Source organism: Spodoptera frugiperda, chromosome 18, assembly GCF_023101765.2.
Source record: "Spodoptera frugiperda isolate SF20-4 chromosome 18, AGI-APGP_CSIRO_Sfru_2.0, whole genome shotgun sequence".
Taxonomy (NCBI): domain Eukaryota; kingdom Metazoa; phylum Arthropoda; class Insecta; order Lepidoptera; family Noctuidae; genus Spodoptera; species Spodoptera frugiperda.
The window spans coordinates 7376785-7391784 of record NC_064229.1 but is presented as its reverse complement, the minus strand read 5'-3'; the positions used below and the strand labels follow the sequence as shown (position 1 = coordinate 7391784).

The 15000-nt window shown below is 35.8% G+C and overlaps 4 protein-coding genes across 4 annotated transcripts; 2 read left to right on the top strand and 2 right to left on the bottom strand.

Annotated features, from left to right (window-relative positions):
- Positions 1–232: 232 nt before the first annotated feature.
- LOC118277939 (transcription initiation factor TFIID subunit 12) lies at positions 233–1828 on the bottom strand. Its single transcript, XM_035596967.2, has 3 exons — positions 1482–1828; positions 864–1056; positions 233–474 (listed from the first exon to the last, which is right to left on the bottom strand). The coding sequence occupies exons 1-3, from the start codon at positions 1692–1694 to the stop codon at positions 347–349; spliced, it is 534 nt and encodes a 177-aa protein (XP_035452860.1). The 5' UTR covers positions 1695–1828; the 3' UTR covers positions 233–346.
- Positions 1829–2559: 731 nt separating this feature from the next.
- Positions 2560–9742, bottom strand: LOC118278151 (nuclear RNA export factor 2). The gene is made up of 10 exons (XM_050700194.1): positions 9454–9742; positions 8858–9188; positions 7084–7201; positions 6833–6905; positions 6328–6468; positions 5273–5480; positions 4621–4808; positions 3756–3941; positions 3261–3376; positions 2560–2739 (listed from the first exon to the last, which is right to left on the bottom strand). The coding sequence occupies exons 1-10, from the start codon at positions 9595–9597 to the stop codon at positions 2598–2600; spliced, it is 1647 nt and encodes a 548-aa protein (XP_050556151.1). The 5' UTR covers positions 9598–9742; the 3' UTR covers positions 2560–2597.
- Positions 9743–9899: 157 nt separating this feature from the next.
- Positions 9900–10749, top strand: LOC118278150 (peptidyl-prolyl cis-trans isomerase FKBP2). The gene is made up of 2 exons (XM_035597237.2): positions 9900–10196; positions 10321–10749. The coding sequence occupies exons 1-2, from the start codon at positions 10014–10016 to the stop codon at positions 10576–10578; spliced, it is 441 nt and encodes a 146-aa protein (XP_035453130.1). The 5' UTR covers positions 9900–10013; the 3' UTR covers positions 10579–10749.
- A 663-nt stretch (positions 10750–11412) lies between these two features.
- Positions 11413–14589, top strand: LOC118278149 (alpha-1,3/1,6-mannosyltransferase ALG2). The gene has a single exon (XM_035597236.2). The coding sequence runs from the start codon at positions 11565–11567 to the stop codon at positions 12828–12830; it is 1266 nt and encodes a 421-aa protein (XP_035453129.2). The 5' UTR covers positions 11413–11564; the 3' UTR covers positions 12831–14589.
- Positions 14590–15000: the final 411 nt, after the last annotated feature.

Here is a 15000-nt window from a genome sequence, read left to right as displayed (position 1 = left end):
CTTCGTGCATTGTCAGTCAAGATGACAAATATGTGGTTTAAATTAAGTCATAAGAGGTTTCCCTGTATGGTATGCCTTGTATAATTTAAAATATAGATATGGGGTACAGGAGACCTTCAAGTAAAAGATGAAAATAATACAGACTGAGGCAGGAGGCAGATAACACAATCAGAAATACCTGGTGTTTTCACGGAAGGGTTATTTGTATAACAATAAATAAAAAACAAAGTAATTAAGTAAAAAAAATTGAAATTTCTTTAATCAATCTTAGCCTAAAATTACATCTTAACCAAAAACAATAACCTAAACATTTATAAACAAAAACCACAGACAATATTTGTAGGTATTAATACTTCTTGATGGTCTTGCGGATGAGTGCCATGCGCTGCCTGTGTGCTTCAGTGACAGCTGCACGCTTGTACGGCCGCAGCTCATCGTTACCGAATCCTGGGATCCACATGTTCCATTGTCGTTCTGGAATATCAATAACATTTTATGAGTCTTGATTTATATTTAAAGGAACACAAAGATAAATAATATAATGAGAGAGAATTGCAATTATGTTATATCTAATTTAATCATTATATTGTAAATATGTACTGTTATACTAACTGCCGTACTCAGGAGACATTGAACAATTACTTAAACTATTCGTTAGTAACGATTTGGTTCCGAATAAGTAACCATTAAATGACTATGGTGGTAAACTATATAATACTATACATAAGCAGGAATCTTGCTCTGATAAAATGGACAGAATCTTATAAAATTGTGATTCTGAATCTGAATGTAAGTAGTGTATATTATTATTTCCTGAGTTAATTTGACTAGACCAACAAAATGAGTCAAGTTTGACTACTCACCCAAATGAAGTTGAACATCCTTCAACTCCACATTAGGTGCATGCCGGTGCTTAGCCATGGCACAAGCGGCATTCAGGGTGGTGTCAATGAAGTCATCGGCAAGCTGCAGCAACATCTCCTCAACTTCTTCATCAAGCTGCACTGTGGGGTCCACCTCTCGGACCAGTTCTTGAAGACGGGGCCGGCTTAGCAGCTGGAATTGTATATTGTTGTTGTTATTAAAAAGGTATATATGGTAGGTTCATCTTTAAATCCTTAGTATGCTAGAGTGCAGATCTGTGCGAATCACAATGTGTTTGCTAGTATCCATATATCCGCATACTAGGGGTAAATAGATAGTATCTGCTGGTTACATAAAATTATGAAAATTAAGGTTCATATGACAATGTCATGTTAATTTTTAGTGTTATTTTGTGGCATTTTAAGTATCCCCAAATATTATTCAGTGCTAAGTACCTAATTTTCATTATTGATAATTATTCATAATTAATCAATAAAGTACTAATTGAAATGAGGCTGATACTACTTTAGAACATAGGATTTTCTTTTATTACCCCAGAAAAATACCATAGGGTAGGTCGAAAGTAGCTCAGCACAAATATGTGTGTGTATGCATACCTGTGTGGTCTGATCTCCAGCGCCGCTCTGGTTGGCTTTAGCTCCAACTTGGGACTGTGTACCCATAGGACTGTGCTGTGATGGCGAGCCCTGGATCGAGGTAGCCTGCAGCTGAGGACTCTGAATCGGATTGTTTACGTACTGAATAGTCCCCTGATTTATCGTGCCTATCGTCGGCATATTAGCGCCTTGTCCCATAGAATTATTAGCCATTTTGAATTAATGTCAATTTATTTTATAAAATCAAGCTAGAACTCTGAATACAGTTCAGATTTTTATTTTTATGATTCTTTGTTGCTAAACACGCACGATTGATTGACGATTTCACTACTTGACATTGACAATTTCATAGACAGTAGAGACATAGACTATTTTTTTACGAGTTTACGGTTTGGATACAAGGTTTTTGGCATATCAAATAATAATACTAATCGACTAAATTAGTACAATTTTAAAAGGAATACTTCATTATAATGTTTAAATGCAATATTTTTTTATTTGATGACATTAGCGACAATAGCGACATAATAATTAGGTTGGTAGAACGAAATAGTATGAGATTTAAAGCATTTTTTTTATACGTACTAATTATATGTATAACGAGGAATGTTAGAGGTTAGAAATATACAATGTGATAGGGTTCGGACTTCTAACCCGTTAAGGCTGAGTACTACATCTAATTTTATGGACAAAAGTCGGGGGTCGAAGGGGTCGAATCCCCTCCCCTTAAAATTATGGCTATTTTAATATTTTTCTTACTTTATGTGATATCAAAGGCTATATGCGTCGTAGAAACAAAAAAAAACGACAAACGGTAGCTAATAACCTTGGCTAACTAATTCATTACTTTTTTCATATGTTTGATAATGTTTTGGTGAGAAAAAAAATAATTTCTGAATAATCTTTACCGAAAAAATCGCAATTTTTCAATATTTTCAATAGGGGTTTCAAACCCCCATATTACTTTTTTGTCGATAAAATTAGATGTAGTACTCAGCCTTAACGGGTTAGAAGTCCCACACCTATCACATTGTATATTTTAATTAAAAAAATATTTTCTCAGAAATAAATGAAAGAATTTAATATTTTATATGAATATATTATATTATTTTCTATTTAATCAACTTCGTCCAACAGTGAAGAACTGTCAGAGAAATCAGAATCCATAAACAAATCTGATGGCATATTTTTACTTTTTGCATCTGCCACAAAGCTTTTCAACGCATCCCGGATATCCCAGCCGTGGTATTTAAGGCGCCTGAAATGAAAAATACAAATATTTAAATAAAATGTAATATTTCATTTACAAAAAAATACTCTTCGCATTGGCAATCGCAAACGATACTACAGGGTTCCATTCCCAATTCTAGTAAAGCTCAAAACCCCTCTCCTGTCGAGCATATTTTTTTATACATTTTAACACATTCAGTGCCACCAACTCGTGTCCATGTAAATTTTATTCCAGTGCCGTCGACTCGCCCAGCGAGTTCAATGTTTTTGCTATTTCTTTCCAAAATGCAGGTGAATTTTCTGCTTTAAATAATACTGAAGACTAAACATAACCTGATCTAAAGAATTGCGTGGGGGATGCGAATCTATGGCACTGAAATAAAATTTACGTGGACTCTCCTGGCGAGTCGGTGGCACTGAATGTGTTAATGTATTTCTCACACCACCTTATTGCATTAAAAGCCAAAACACCTATTATAAATGCAGGCGAGGGTTTTCCTTTCCTGATTAGAAAGTATGTACTTCGTTCTATGTAATGAGCATACTTACAATTCAACTTCAGTTTTCCTCAGCTGTGTTAGATGCTGAAAAGCATTGATTAGCGCATCGCTTTCTTCAGGAGTAGGATTTATAAGTGATAGAGAATTCATATTCCTTATTGGATGCTGAAACAAATATAGGAACAAATTCATCACCATATCAGTCCAAATTCTCCATCCGAACATTTTGGGTTAAGATCGGTTACTAATTTCGACGGCTCGTACGGAGTGATACCACGGCCTCATCGAAAACCGACGGGAAACAACGCTTGCGTTTGTTTGTACGTGTATTTCGTTGTGTGAGTGAGGTTACCGGAGGCCCAATTCCTCCATTCCCAATCTTCCCAATCCCCGATTTCCCAAAAACCCTTAAATTCCCAACCTCCAAAAGGCCGGCAACGCACTTGTAACGCCTCTGGTGTTTCAAGTGTCCATGGGCGGCGGCGATTGCTTACCATCAGGTGATAGGTCTGCTCGTGTTCCATAAAAAGAAAAAGAAACTTACCTGAAAGCTAACATTCATCATTTCCTTACTAGGATACGTAATAGAGTAGATATCATTCGTAATATGATATACAGAGTTATCCTTAATAGTATAGATAGTGAAAATAAATGTCCTTCTGAATTGAAACATAGTCCCGCTATACTTTTCTTTGAAAATTCCATCAATAATAACTTGAAGTGACTTTTTCTGCAATGAAATAAAATCTATTTAACATGATACTGGCATTACATAATCCGACATATTAACCTAAAGGAATATTAGCAGCAAATGTGTAATATTTTACATACATATATCTATAATATAAAAATAAGTCGGGTTTTCCTTCCTGACGCTATAACTCCAGAACGCACGAACCGATTTCCACGGTTTTGCATTCGTTGGAAACGTCTCGGGCTCCGTAAGGTTTATAGCAAAGAAAATTCAGGAAAAATTTAAGAGAAAAGAAGGAAAACAGGGAAAAGCATTGGTGGCGAAACGGAGTTCGCCGGGTTTGCTAGTCTATTATATAAAAATAAGTCGGGTTTTCCTTCCTGACGCTATAACTCCAGAACGCACGAACCGATTTCCACGGTTTTACATTCGTTGGAAAGGTCTCGGGCTCCGTGAGGTTTATAGCAAAGAAAATTCAGGAAAAATTGCAGGAAAACAGGGAAAATCATTGGTGGCGAAACGAAGTTCGCCGGGTTTGCTAGTCATTTATATAATTATCACTCGGGTAACAAAAAAACTTAAGAAAAATCATATATTTAAGAACTACCATAAGGATTAGTCACAGAAAGCTCTACAAAGAGAGGAGTGGAAGGATGTAGGGTGGCTTTTGCCCTGCAGTGGGACGACCGTGGCTAAAATAAAATAAACTACTCACATTATGTTCAAGTACATCGACGGTAAAGGTGCTCCTGTCATGCAGTGTCTCAGGGAAGGTGGAGAGCATATTGCTGATGTGTTGTTTAGTCGTGCACGTCTTGGCTCCCTGCACGTACGGTTGCCGTTTTGAAGGGTTCATCATATTGCGCGAGCACTGTGTGTAGTGGTAGTATAATTTATCCGCCTCTGGAATTGAAAAATAAATGTTTATTATCGAGGGCACCTTAGACGGAAGGACGTAAGACGTATAGCGACCAGATTAGCGATATATTAAAGAAGGGCCAAATTAAAAGTACCTTTAACCGACGAACATGCATAAAAAGACTAATGACTGAGACCTCTCAGTCATTAGTCTTTTAGTGTGTAGTAGTAGTGTAAGAATTGTAGCAATTGGCGTTCCATTGTCTCTGTCTACCCCCACGGTAGTCAGGCGTGAGGTTAGGTACGATTTTTTCAAAGAATAGTTTCCTTCAAGCAAAGAATAATCTATAAACTATGCGCCGCTTCTGCGTGTGAGAATATGCCTTTATCTCTAATGCTTGGCAGACGACTTGAAGGTCGCAGTTAGCTGACCAAAGATACCATCCGCACAAAGACTGGTAGGTTAAGACTTACACCTGAATCATAGATATTCATAATTATCAACTCACCGGACAAGTCGCACGACAACGTAAACACAGCTTTATCATCATACAGCGGCTCAATCTTTTTCTTACGTATCTTCGGCGGCTGGTCATAGTTGGAGAAATATAATGTGACGAATTTTTCAACCAACATCTTAGTCTTCCTGTCCGGATCACACAGATAGTTTCTGTAGAATGGATAGACTATACCATTCTGATTTAGTGGTATGCCGTCCTGAAAGAATAGAATATATTTAAATGTGTGTGTTTATGTCTTTAATAACTGGAAGGATCATTAAAATAAACAGTGGCGTATCGTGGTGTAGACTAGACATGAGCAAAGTCGCAAAACCTCTAGCTAAACCATAAAAATAGTCCCTAATACTATTTAAATTCTAGATGTACTGCCATATACAACATTTTCATGTATGTGTAGACCAGGGGTGTTACAAATATTCGCATCGGCATCTACAAATGCGGAATGTTCGCATTAATTCAGACATCTGCATTCACATTCGCATCCGCATTGATCAATGCGGAATTTTTACGGATGTAGATTGTAAAGAAAGTGGGCGGAGCCAGATTGGCTCGTGCTTCGCGTTTGTTTTGGTAATGGCTAACTTCATTCGGTAAATGACGAATAGGAACACACTTATTGGTTGGTAACAAGATCCTACAGGTTTTGTTTGTCGTGTTTTTTCTCGTTGATAATTTTATAGTTACAGTGATTAGTGACTTTACGCTTTATTTCATAGTTTTTTGATATATTGAGTGAAATGTCGCCACCAGTAAAAAGCAGTATATGGAATTACTTTACAATAAATAAAAATGATCCAGAGAAATCGGAGTACAATATAAGCAATAACAGTTACTCGCGGAAGGGTTTAAAAATGTTTATTCAGTTACTTATGCACTCAAAATCCGCATCCGCGGATGTGAGCTTCAAATAATCCGCATCCGCGGGTGTCTAAATTTACGCATTCGTAACAACCCTGGTATAGACTGGAACTTTTTAAACTTGAAACCGTTTGCTTGGCAGAATCACTTGCAAACAGAAAAAACATAATAAACTAATAATTTACCAGCTCAGTCAATCTTGGAAACTTCATAGTAACTGTTTTGACATAGGTCACAGGATCTAAGTCCGCACACAAAGGATTGCCTTCCAGCCAGAGCTTCTCTATCTTACTACTGACTCTTGATAATTCAGCAATTGAAGGAATCTGTAGAATTAATCAATGATTAATTAGATTTGATTATGATTTGTCATGTTGATTCTAGTTTACATGTAACATTAAATATACAGGTTTACTAGTATTATTAAGCTTATAACTTAGGGGATGGGAAAATGAAAAATATCAATTATGTATTTAACATAACATGTTGAGTCAGCCAAGCTATTTAGTTTGCATTTGTAGGTAAAAAAAAACCAATGGAATCAATACAAATACTAAATGGTAACCATTGGTTAGTGTTCGTCCTGAATGATGGTTACAAAAGATAAAAACTATCTTAAAATGCGTATTAAGTTAAAATAATGGTACTTTCTAAAATCACAGAATAAAACTAAATACTTTAAAAACTTACATTGTTGTAGCTAAAGTTTACAGCAGTCAAATCTGCCTTAATGAAGAAGTTCAACACATCTAGTGGTACTACACTGAAATTAAATTGTGTTTGTTAACACACAAAACAATGATGTGTTTCCACAAAATATATTATAATCCATGTTAAGTGTATCATGCAAAAAATTCAAATGCAAATTCTGAAGGCTGCAGGTGCACATATTAAAATGAACATGAAATTGTACTACAGTAAAAAATAATAAAATCACATACCTTAAGTTATTATGACTTAAATTCAAAATCTTTGTATCTCTTCCCATTCTCAGCATCAATATTTTGAAATTGGCAAGTAGAGAAATTTTAAAGAAAAATATTCTTTTACTTGTAAATTCTGAAAAAGAAAAGATGTTCATTAAACTTTAACTAAGTCAAGCCTGTTCAACCCTTAATTGCAAGTCTTAGCAGTTAGAATATTTTCATACACAAAAAGAAATGAAGTGAAGCCATGAAGTCCACCAAGCCTTGCTAAGTATGAAATACAGCAAAACCCCAGGTGAAGATGGTATCACCACAGAAGCCCTAAAAATAGGAGAACCAATTCTGTTGCCCCATATCACTAATCTGTTTAACACCATATTAAAAACCGGAACTTTACCCAAAACCTTTTGCCACTCAAATATCATAATACTACACAAGAAAGGAGACAAATCAGATTTGGCTAACTATCGACCAATTAGTCTAGTATCTCACCTATATAAGGCATTTATCAAGGTACTAGAGAATAGAATATCTGGCAAATTGGACCAACAACAACCGGCTGAACAAGCAGGCTTTCGTCGTGGCCTCTCTACCACGGACCATCTACACACTCTGAACCAGATTATAGAGAAATATTCCGAATTTAATCTCCCACTATACATAGCGTTCATAGATTATTCCAAAGCGTTCGACAGTCTCACCCATTCATCAATATTTACAGCACTACACAACCAAGACATCCACCCCACCTACATTAACTTGCTTCAGAACATATACCTCAAAAGTACCGCAGCAATAAAACTACACAAACTCGGCCAATCCTTCCCTATTTCTAAGGGAGTCAAACAAGGCGACCCGCTATCTCCGAAACTCTTCACCGCAACCCTTGAAGAGGTTTCAAAAACTTTCAGCGTGCTGGAGTACGAAGGGCGTTGTCGTCGGGGAGAAAAGGTTAACAAACCTCCGTTTCGCCGACGACATAGTACTCTTCTCTTCTTCAGCATCTGAGCTAGGCGGCATGATCAACGAACTCAGCGGGGCGAGCCTTGAGGTTGGACTGAAGATGAACATGTCGAAGACCAAACTAATGACCAACAGTATAAAATATAGGCTAGAAGTAGATGGCGCAGAAATAGAATACGTCCATGAATACATCTATCTGGGCCAAATAGTCTCTTTCCAGGCGAGACAAGAAAGAGAAGTTGCTAGACGCACCGAAAACGCCTGGAAGAGCTATTGGTCCATGGGGGACGTAATAATGAAAGGAAACCTTCCATTAGCACTTAAGAAGAAACTCATGGACGTGTGTATTCTGCCCTTCTAACCTATGGCGCTCAAACTTGGTCTTTGACACAACATCAGAAGTCCAAACTCAAGGTTTGCCAGCGGGCCATGGAGCGCAGTATCTTAGGAGTTCGACTGTCGGATAGACTAAGAAACACCACGCTGCGCTCCATGACTAAAATCATCGACGTTGGTCATAAAGCCGCCAGCTTGAAGTGGAATTGGGCTGGTCACGTCTGCCGCATGTCGGACGAGCGGTGGGCAAAACTCACTACTGAGTGGAGCCCGCTCAACGTCCACAGACGTCGCGGCAGGCCCAAAAGGAGATGGCGGGACGAACTCAACAGCTATGACAAGGATTGGCCGCAAAAAGCTTTAAACAGAGAGGAGTGGAAGGTGGGTTGGGAGGCCTTTGCCCTGCAGGGGATTCGATCATGGCTGAAATCTAAATCTAAATCAAAAAAGAAATAATTGTATGAAATAATAACAAGTTGTCTAAACTTACCAGGATCATCACAGAAATTAGATAAGTCCAACTCGCACATCTCATTAAATCTCCGGCTCACAACACTATTTACAACCTCATCAACGGTGATCATCTTTCCAAAGAAGTCCATGGAGGTTTTATCGTAGAATAAAATATCTATGTTGTACATAGTCCGACAATATGGAAACATGAAGTCGAACTTAATTATTTCAGATATAACGGTCAAACTTGAAGTGTAGAATGTTGCTATGTCGCCTTGAGTAGAACAGTTTATAGGTATTATTGCTACTCCAAAGTATGTGTGCATTCTTTCGAATAATTGCTGTAAAGTATGTTGCCAGTTGTGTATCTGTGGATTAAAACAGAAATAATGAGGACTTAGGTATTTCTATTTTTATGTGTAGGTATAACTTAACTTTACTAACTTTATGATATAAAATTATAGTTGTAAAGTATTTAGACATTTCTCAACTGTTCTCAATATACAACAGATGCTGTAAATGTTTACATTTGTAACTAATGTAGATTTAAAAGTGAAGTGCAAGAAAACTTATTTTTTTATCTATCAGATCAAAACTCAGACTATAAGATCAAAAATAGGTAACAAAACTTACCATTACTTTATGCAGAAAGTGTTTTGCCACTTTATCCTCACTTTTTAGACAATTTTCAATACTTTCGGCGAGTTTCGAATAAGACGATTGCCTATTAAGTAAGAATTTCTGATATTTCTGTAATTCATGGTCATTGAGCGCCATGGCGACAGGATCTTATTTAATTATTAATTTTAATATTATTTACACAGTACACTAATAAGTCATAGTATTATTATATTAGAATAATCTGCTGTTTATTTTGCTAATTTCTAACAAATCAGTCAATGACAAATGACAATATTACATTATTGACAATGACTGGAGGTGCCTTTGAGTGATGTGAACTGAACGCTAAAACCGTAAAAGCTGTGAAAGAGCCTAGAGCTGGATGCGCTTAATAATACTAATTGTCTATGCAGTCATTCATGATAATAATTTCTATGGTAGGACAACTTTGACGTTGACTGCTGCACGTCACGTCAAATTGACAATAATTAATCACTCGGTTGGTTAAATTGCGTGAATTAATTTTGATTTCTATCAGTATTTATAAATATAATAACAGCTTCTAAACAAACATGAAGCCTGCATTTATTTCAATATGTAAAATTGCACTATTTGTGTTAGTTTTTATGAGTGTAATATCTCATGTAGTGATCGGGGATTCGTCTGCTAAAAAGCTGCAAATTGGAGTCAAGAAAAGGCCTAGCGAATGTCCGATAAAAAGTAAAAAGGGAGATCTTCTTCATATGCATTATACGGTAACTATTAACAATTTAATAACAGAGTAATCTTCAATGAGATATAACCTCTTGTTCAGGCTATTCGATATTCTGATAAGATTGATTCTGACTGATTTTAATGAGTGATACTTAATATTTTCAGGGTACACTAGAAGATGGAACTGAATTTGATAGCTCAATCCCTCGAGGGAACCCGTTAACCTTCACACTTGGGTCAGGACAAGTCATAAAGGGCTGGGACCAAGGTCTAATTGGAATGTGTGAAGGGGAGCAAAGGAAACTAGTCATTCCGCCTCATTTAGCCTATGGCGAGGCCGGAGCCCCACCAAAGATTCCCAAGTCTGCAACATTAACATTCCATGTAGATCTCGTTAAGATTGAAAGGAAGGATGAATTATAATTAATTTTTCATCCCGATAACCTTCAGTAGTTGTTTATTTCATTTTATTTTATGCTAAGTTATATGTGATATTGATTCAAATGTTTTATAATTTTTGAGTAAATAATTATTTTTTACTTTTATAATCACAATGTTTAATTATGATAAAATGTGTACTGCTGAAGGAAACAAGCTTGTTTGATTAATCCCTTATTTTCTCTAATATCACAACTTGTATTAAATAACTCAATGAGGCTATGTTATCTATTTCATAGCATTATAAGTGAAGTGCAAACATTCAATGTTACAAGTGGTTTTTGATGCCACTTGATTCGATAATATTAGGTATACATATACTAGTTACAGAAATAACAATAAATTCTGCTTTATTATTTGACAATCATAAAAAATATTATTGTTTGTCTGATTATGAAACAAAAGTGTTAGTAAGAGGTTGCTTATGGGCAGACGTGCTCTACCGTAGGCCGCATCATCACTTACCATCAGGTGAGATAGCGGTCAAACGTCGACCCATTAAATGTAAAAAAAAAAAAAAGAAAAGTTGTAAGTTCTTGACAACAACAAAACAACCCTAAAATATAATTATGTTCATAAACAACAACAGCTATAAAATTCATCAAAAAGCGTAGAAAAGAAAGTTTAGAACTTGTGAAGTTTATTGTATATTGCTGTTTCTTGTGAATAATAAATTATCACAATATTTTTCTTCCAATGTCATGCATCTTAAACAAAAACAACACTTCTGAAGAAGTTGGAAAATTAGGCAATATTTGTTAATGACAACACTTCATTCCTCTTGTATTTTAGTAATATACAACACTGATCTAGGAATGTCAGTAAAGTCAACGTCATTCAAGGTTGAGTTGAAGGTGTCACTTGTGTTATCTTTCGATTCTGTACTCTGTCGTATTTACAAATCGTCTTTATCCAAATTTAACACGGTTCAATGATTTCAACTACGTGGTAAAATACTAAGCGGTGTAATAATGGTTAAGATAATATTTCTCCACCCTGATTTAGGTATTGGTGGTGCTGAACGGCTGGTTATAGACGCGGCGCTTGCTTTCAAGAATAAAGGCCACGATGTAGCCTTTTACACGAATCATCACGATCCTACGCACTGCTTCGCTGAAACACGGGATGGTACGTTTCCTGTGTCGGTTGTCGGCGACTGGATACCTCGCTCCATATTCGGAAGATTCAAAGCCGCGTGTGCTTACGTACGCATGGTGTACGCCGCTGTTTACATGGCGTGGTACGTGATACCGGTAGAAGAACCGACCCTCATATTTTGCGACCTCATATCTCTGTGCATTCCATTTTTGAAAATGGCGAGAGGACCATTCCGCGTCGTATTTTATTGCCATCATCCCGATAAACTACTCACTTCTGAAGGAGGTTTATTGAAAAAGGTGTACAGGGCACCATTGAACTGGCTGGAGGAGCTGACGACAGCACAGGCAGACAAAGTCCTAGTCAATAGTAAATATACTGCACGGGTGTACCAGGATGCATTCCACAGAATCAAAGAGATACCTGACATTTGCTATCCATCTATAAACACTGAGTACTTTAAGATGACAACACCAAAGCCTTTAAAAGAGGTTGTTCCTGTGGGGACTGATAAGTTTATATTCTTGTCAATAAATAGATATGAGAGGAAGAAGAATCTGCAGTTAGCGATAAGAGCTTTTGAGCATTTGAAGCACATTTTGAATGAGGCAGACTGGAACAGGGTGCATTTAATAATGGCGGGTGGATTTGACCCAATAAACTTGGAGAATATGGAGCATTACATTGAGCTGACTGATTTGGTGGCTGAGTTAGACATAGAGGATAAGATTACATTTATGAAATCTCCCAAAGATGATGAGAAAGTCTCTCTATTATACAACTGTAGAGCTTTGGTGTATACTCCATCTAATGAGCATTTTGGCATTGTGCCTTTAGAGGCTATGTACTTCAAGAAGCCAGTGATTGCTGTGAACAGTGGTGGACCTACGGAGACAATAGTGAATGAAGTGACAGGTTTCTTGTGCCAACCAAACAGTAAAGCCTTTGCCCAAGCCATGAGTAAATTGGTACTGAACCCAGAGTTAGGTGAGAAGCTTGGTGAAGCAGGATTGAAGAGATTTGAGACAAAATTCTCCTTTGATGCCTTCACTGATCAACTTGATGGTATCTTGACTAGGGAGAGGCAGATTGTGTCTGAAGCGAGAGCCATTGAGTATGAGAACCGCAAACGTAAATAACAGGATGCTGGCACGCCAACAATATGCGATATTGTTTGAGTGTGCATACTAAAATTAAGCCATAATACAAGTCATTGTTCCAATGATTATGGGGGATTAGAAAAACTTAAATAAAAATCTCGCAAAGCTTACATAACTAATTGTAATGCTATTAAATGTTTTGTACATAAAGTCATGTACATATGTATGTGATAGTGTAGATTGAATGGCTTAGCTTAGGCACTGATAGCAGAGATTGTTATTAACTTCAAATAAGTGTAAACAATATTAGATACAGAAATATAAGAGCAATTATGTGATAGCTTAGTTGCCAATTAAACTAGTATGTCTAAGGTCTTGTTTCACAATAGCTGATAAACTTGTATTAATGTAACTGACAGATAATTTGATCTATTTTCCACATAACATGTAGCAATATACTTATTTAGTCATGCTAACACAGAAACTTGATCAGACATTGTGAAGCAGCCCTTACCACCATACTCAGAGTCATTTAACAGTTACTTATTACTTAACCCAGTCCTGAACAAATGTTTATATTAATAAATAATCATTAAATGTCTCTGAGTGCGGGAGTTAGACTTATAAGTAAAATATTTGATACTATGTCTAAAATATTACTTTAATTGATAAGCCAGTTGTTGTTGTAAGCTGTTTCCATGTGATTACTAACATAGTTGTAAGATATTTGTTGTGTTGTTCATAGAGAATAATATTAGCTCCAAATACCTTCCATAATATTGTATCCATATTGCTTTTAGTTGCTGGTTGACTAAAGCTTTTAAAATTAAAAACACTACTTAATATTTGAAAGGATTAGATAATGATGTGGTTTCTAGCTATTTACTTAAAAGTTATTTTTGTATATGGAAACTGTGCCCTTAGTACGAATTTGCTTTACGTTAAAAGTAATCGAAACGAGAGCGCGTTTGGCGCTGTGTTTGGTTGGTTCTATCGACCCGGCCAATCAAATCAATGCATAACTAAGGGTTCTACAAATATATAATAGGGATACTTCCCTGGGTTTCGTTTTTCGTTTGTCTTACATTGATTCATTGTATCTGATATAATTTGTGCTTTTCTTTTTGAAAATTTGTATTAATTATTCTTTTCCAAAGATATTTCTTTTAATTAAATACACAGTAAAATGTGTTTATTAAAATGTGATGTTTTTGCATTTTTTTTCTTCAATTTACAAAAGTGATTTCATATTTGAGCTTTAGGTATGTTTATTTTGTCCTATTAGCGTAGATTAAATTTTAATATAGACATAATTTGTTGACTGGAAAGAGAGAGAATCTTCGTCTTATTACAATAAAAAAAATAATCATAGGAAAATGTATGTTATGTTTTGTAGACCGATTTTGACTTCTATTGCCTTGAAGATATGACATGTTATAGAATGGTAGTCGTAGAAACAAATTTGAAACCTTTCGCAAATGCATTTTTTAGCTTCATTGATCTTACTTTTTATAGAAATAAGAGTCAAAATCGATTGGATGAACTGTTTTATTATATATTTTTTTAAATATGCTCTTTTTACTGCTTAATTATTGAATCACTGACTTTTGAACTTAGCATTTGAAACTTTATTCCAACTGGTTAAAATATGTATTTCATTAATAGAATCTGTTACATATTTTTGTAATAAGAATGCGTAAAAAAATATTTACATGTAGCCATTAAAGAAATATTTTACAGATTAGCGTGTTAATGTTAAATGAATGTACTGATGTAAATAAAATAATTGTAAACGTTATTAACTAGTTTTTATTTTTTTTTAAAGTGAGTATTTTTGCACTTTTCCCTTTTTTTTAAATGCTAATTGAAGTTGGTGGCAAATTAATACCTACCTTTTCTTCTATTTTTTTATGACCTCACGTAGTCGTACCTATAGTATTTATTTTCATTTTCTTGACTTTTTTAAATGTCCCCTCAACCTAGGTTTTGTTGAATCTTGTTTCGTAACACATGACACTTAGACGCGGAACAACAATTTGTGCATCACGCAAAGAAATTTTCCGTACGGGAACCGAACCCGTAACACGTTGTACTGCGCTAACCTTGCAGTATTTATGCGTGCGACAAGGGATGTTGTAAAAATTCCCTATTTTGATTACTTACCTTTTCCAATTTTTATTTTAAAACTTGGCCATAGTAGGTAGGTACT

Coding starts and splice junctions, on each gene's coding strand:
- LOC118277939 (XM_035596967.2), bottom strand. CDS start 1,694: ATGGCTAATAATTCTATGGGACAAGGCGCTAATATGCCGACGATAGGC. Junction 1,057..1,481: donor CTGGAGATCAGACCACACAG/GTATGCATACAC, acceptor ATACAATTCCAG/CTGCTAAGCCGGCCCCGTCT. Junction 475..863: donor GGATGTTCAACTTCATTTGG/GTGAGTAGTCAA, acceptor TTGATATTCCAG/AACGACAATGGAACATGTGG.
- LOC118278151 (XM_050700194.1), bottom strand. CDS start 9,597: ATGGCGCTCAATGACCATGAATTACAGAAATATCAGAAATTCTTACTT. Junction 7,202..8,857: donor TAATTTCTGTGATGATCCTG/GTAAGTTTAGAC, acceptor TTTCTTTTTCAG/AATTTACAAGTAAAAGAATA. Junction 3,377..3,755: donor TGATGAATGTTAGCTTTCAG/GTAAGTTTCTTT, acceptor TATTTGTTTCAG/CATCCAATAAGGAATATGAA.
- LOC118278150 (XM_035597237.2), top strand. CDS start 10,014: ATGAAGCCTGCATTTATTTCAATATGTAAAATTGCACTATTTGTGTTA. Junction 10,197..10,320: donor TTCTTCATATGCATTATACG/GTAACTATTAAC, acceptor TAATATTTTCAG/GGTACACTAGAAGATGGAAC.
- LOC118278149 (XM_035597236.2), top strand. CDS start 11,565: ATGGTTAAGATAATATTTCTCCACCCTGATTTAGGTATTGGTGGTGCT.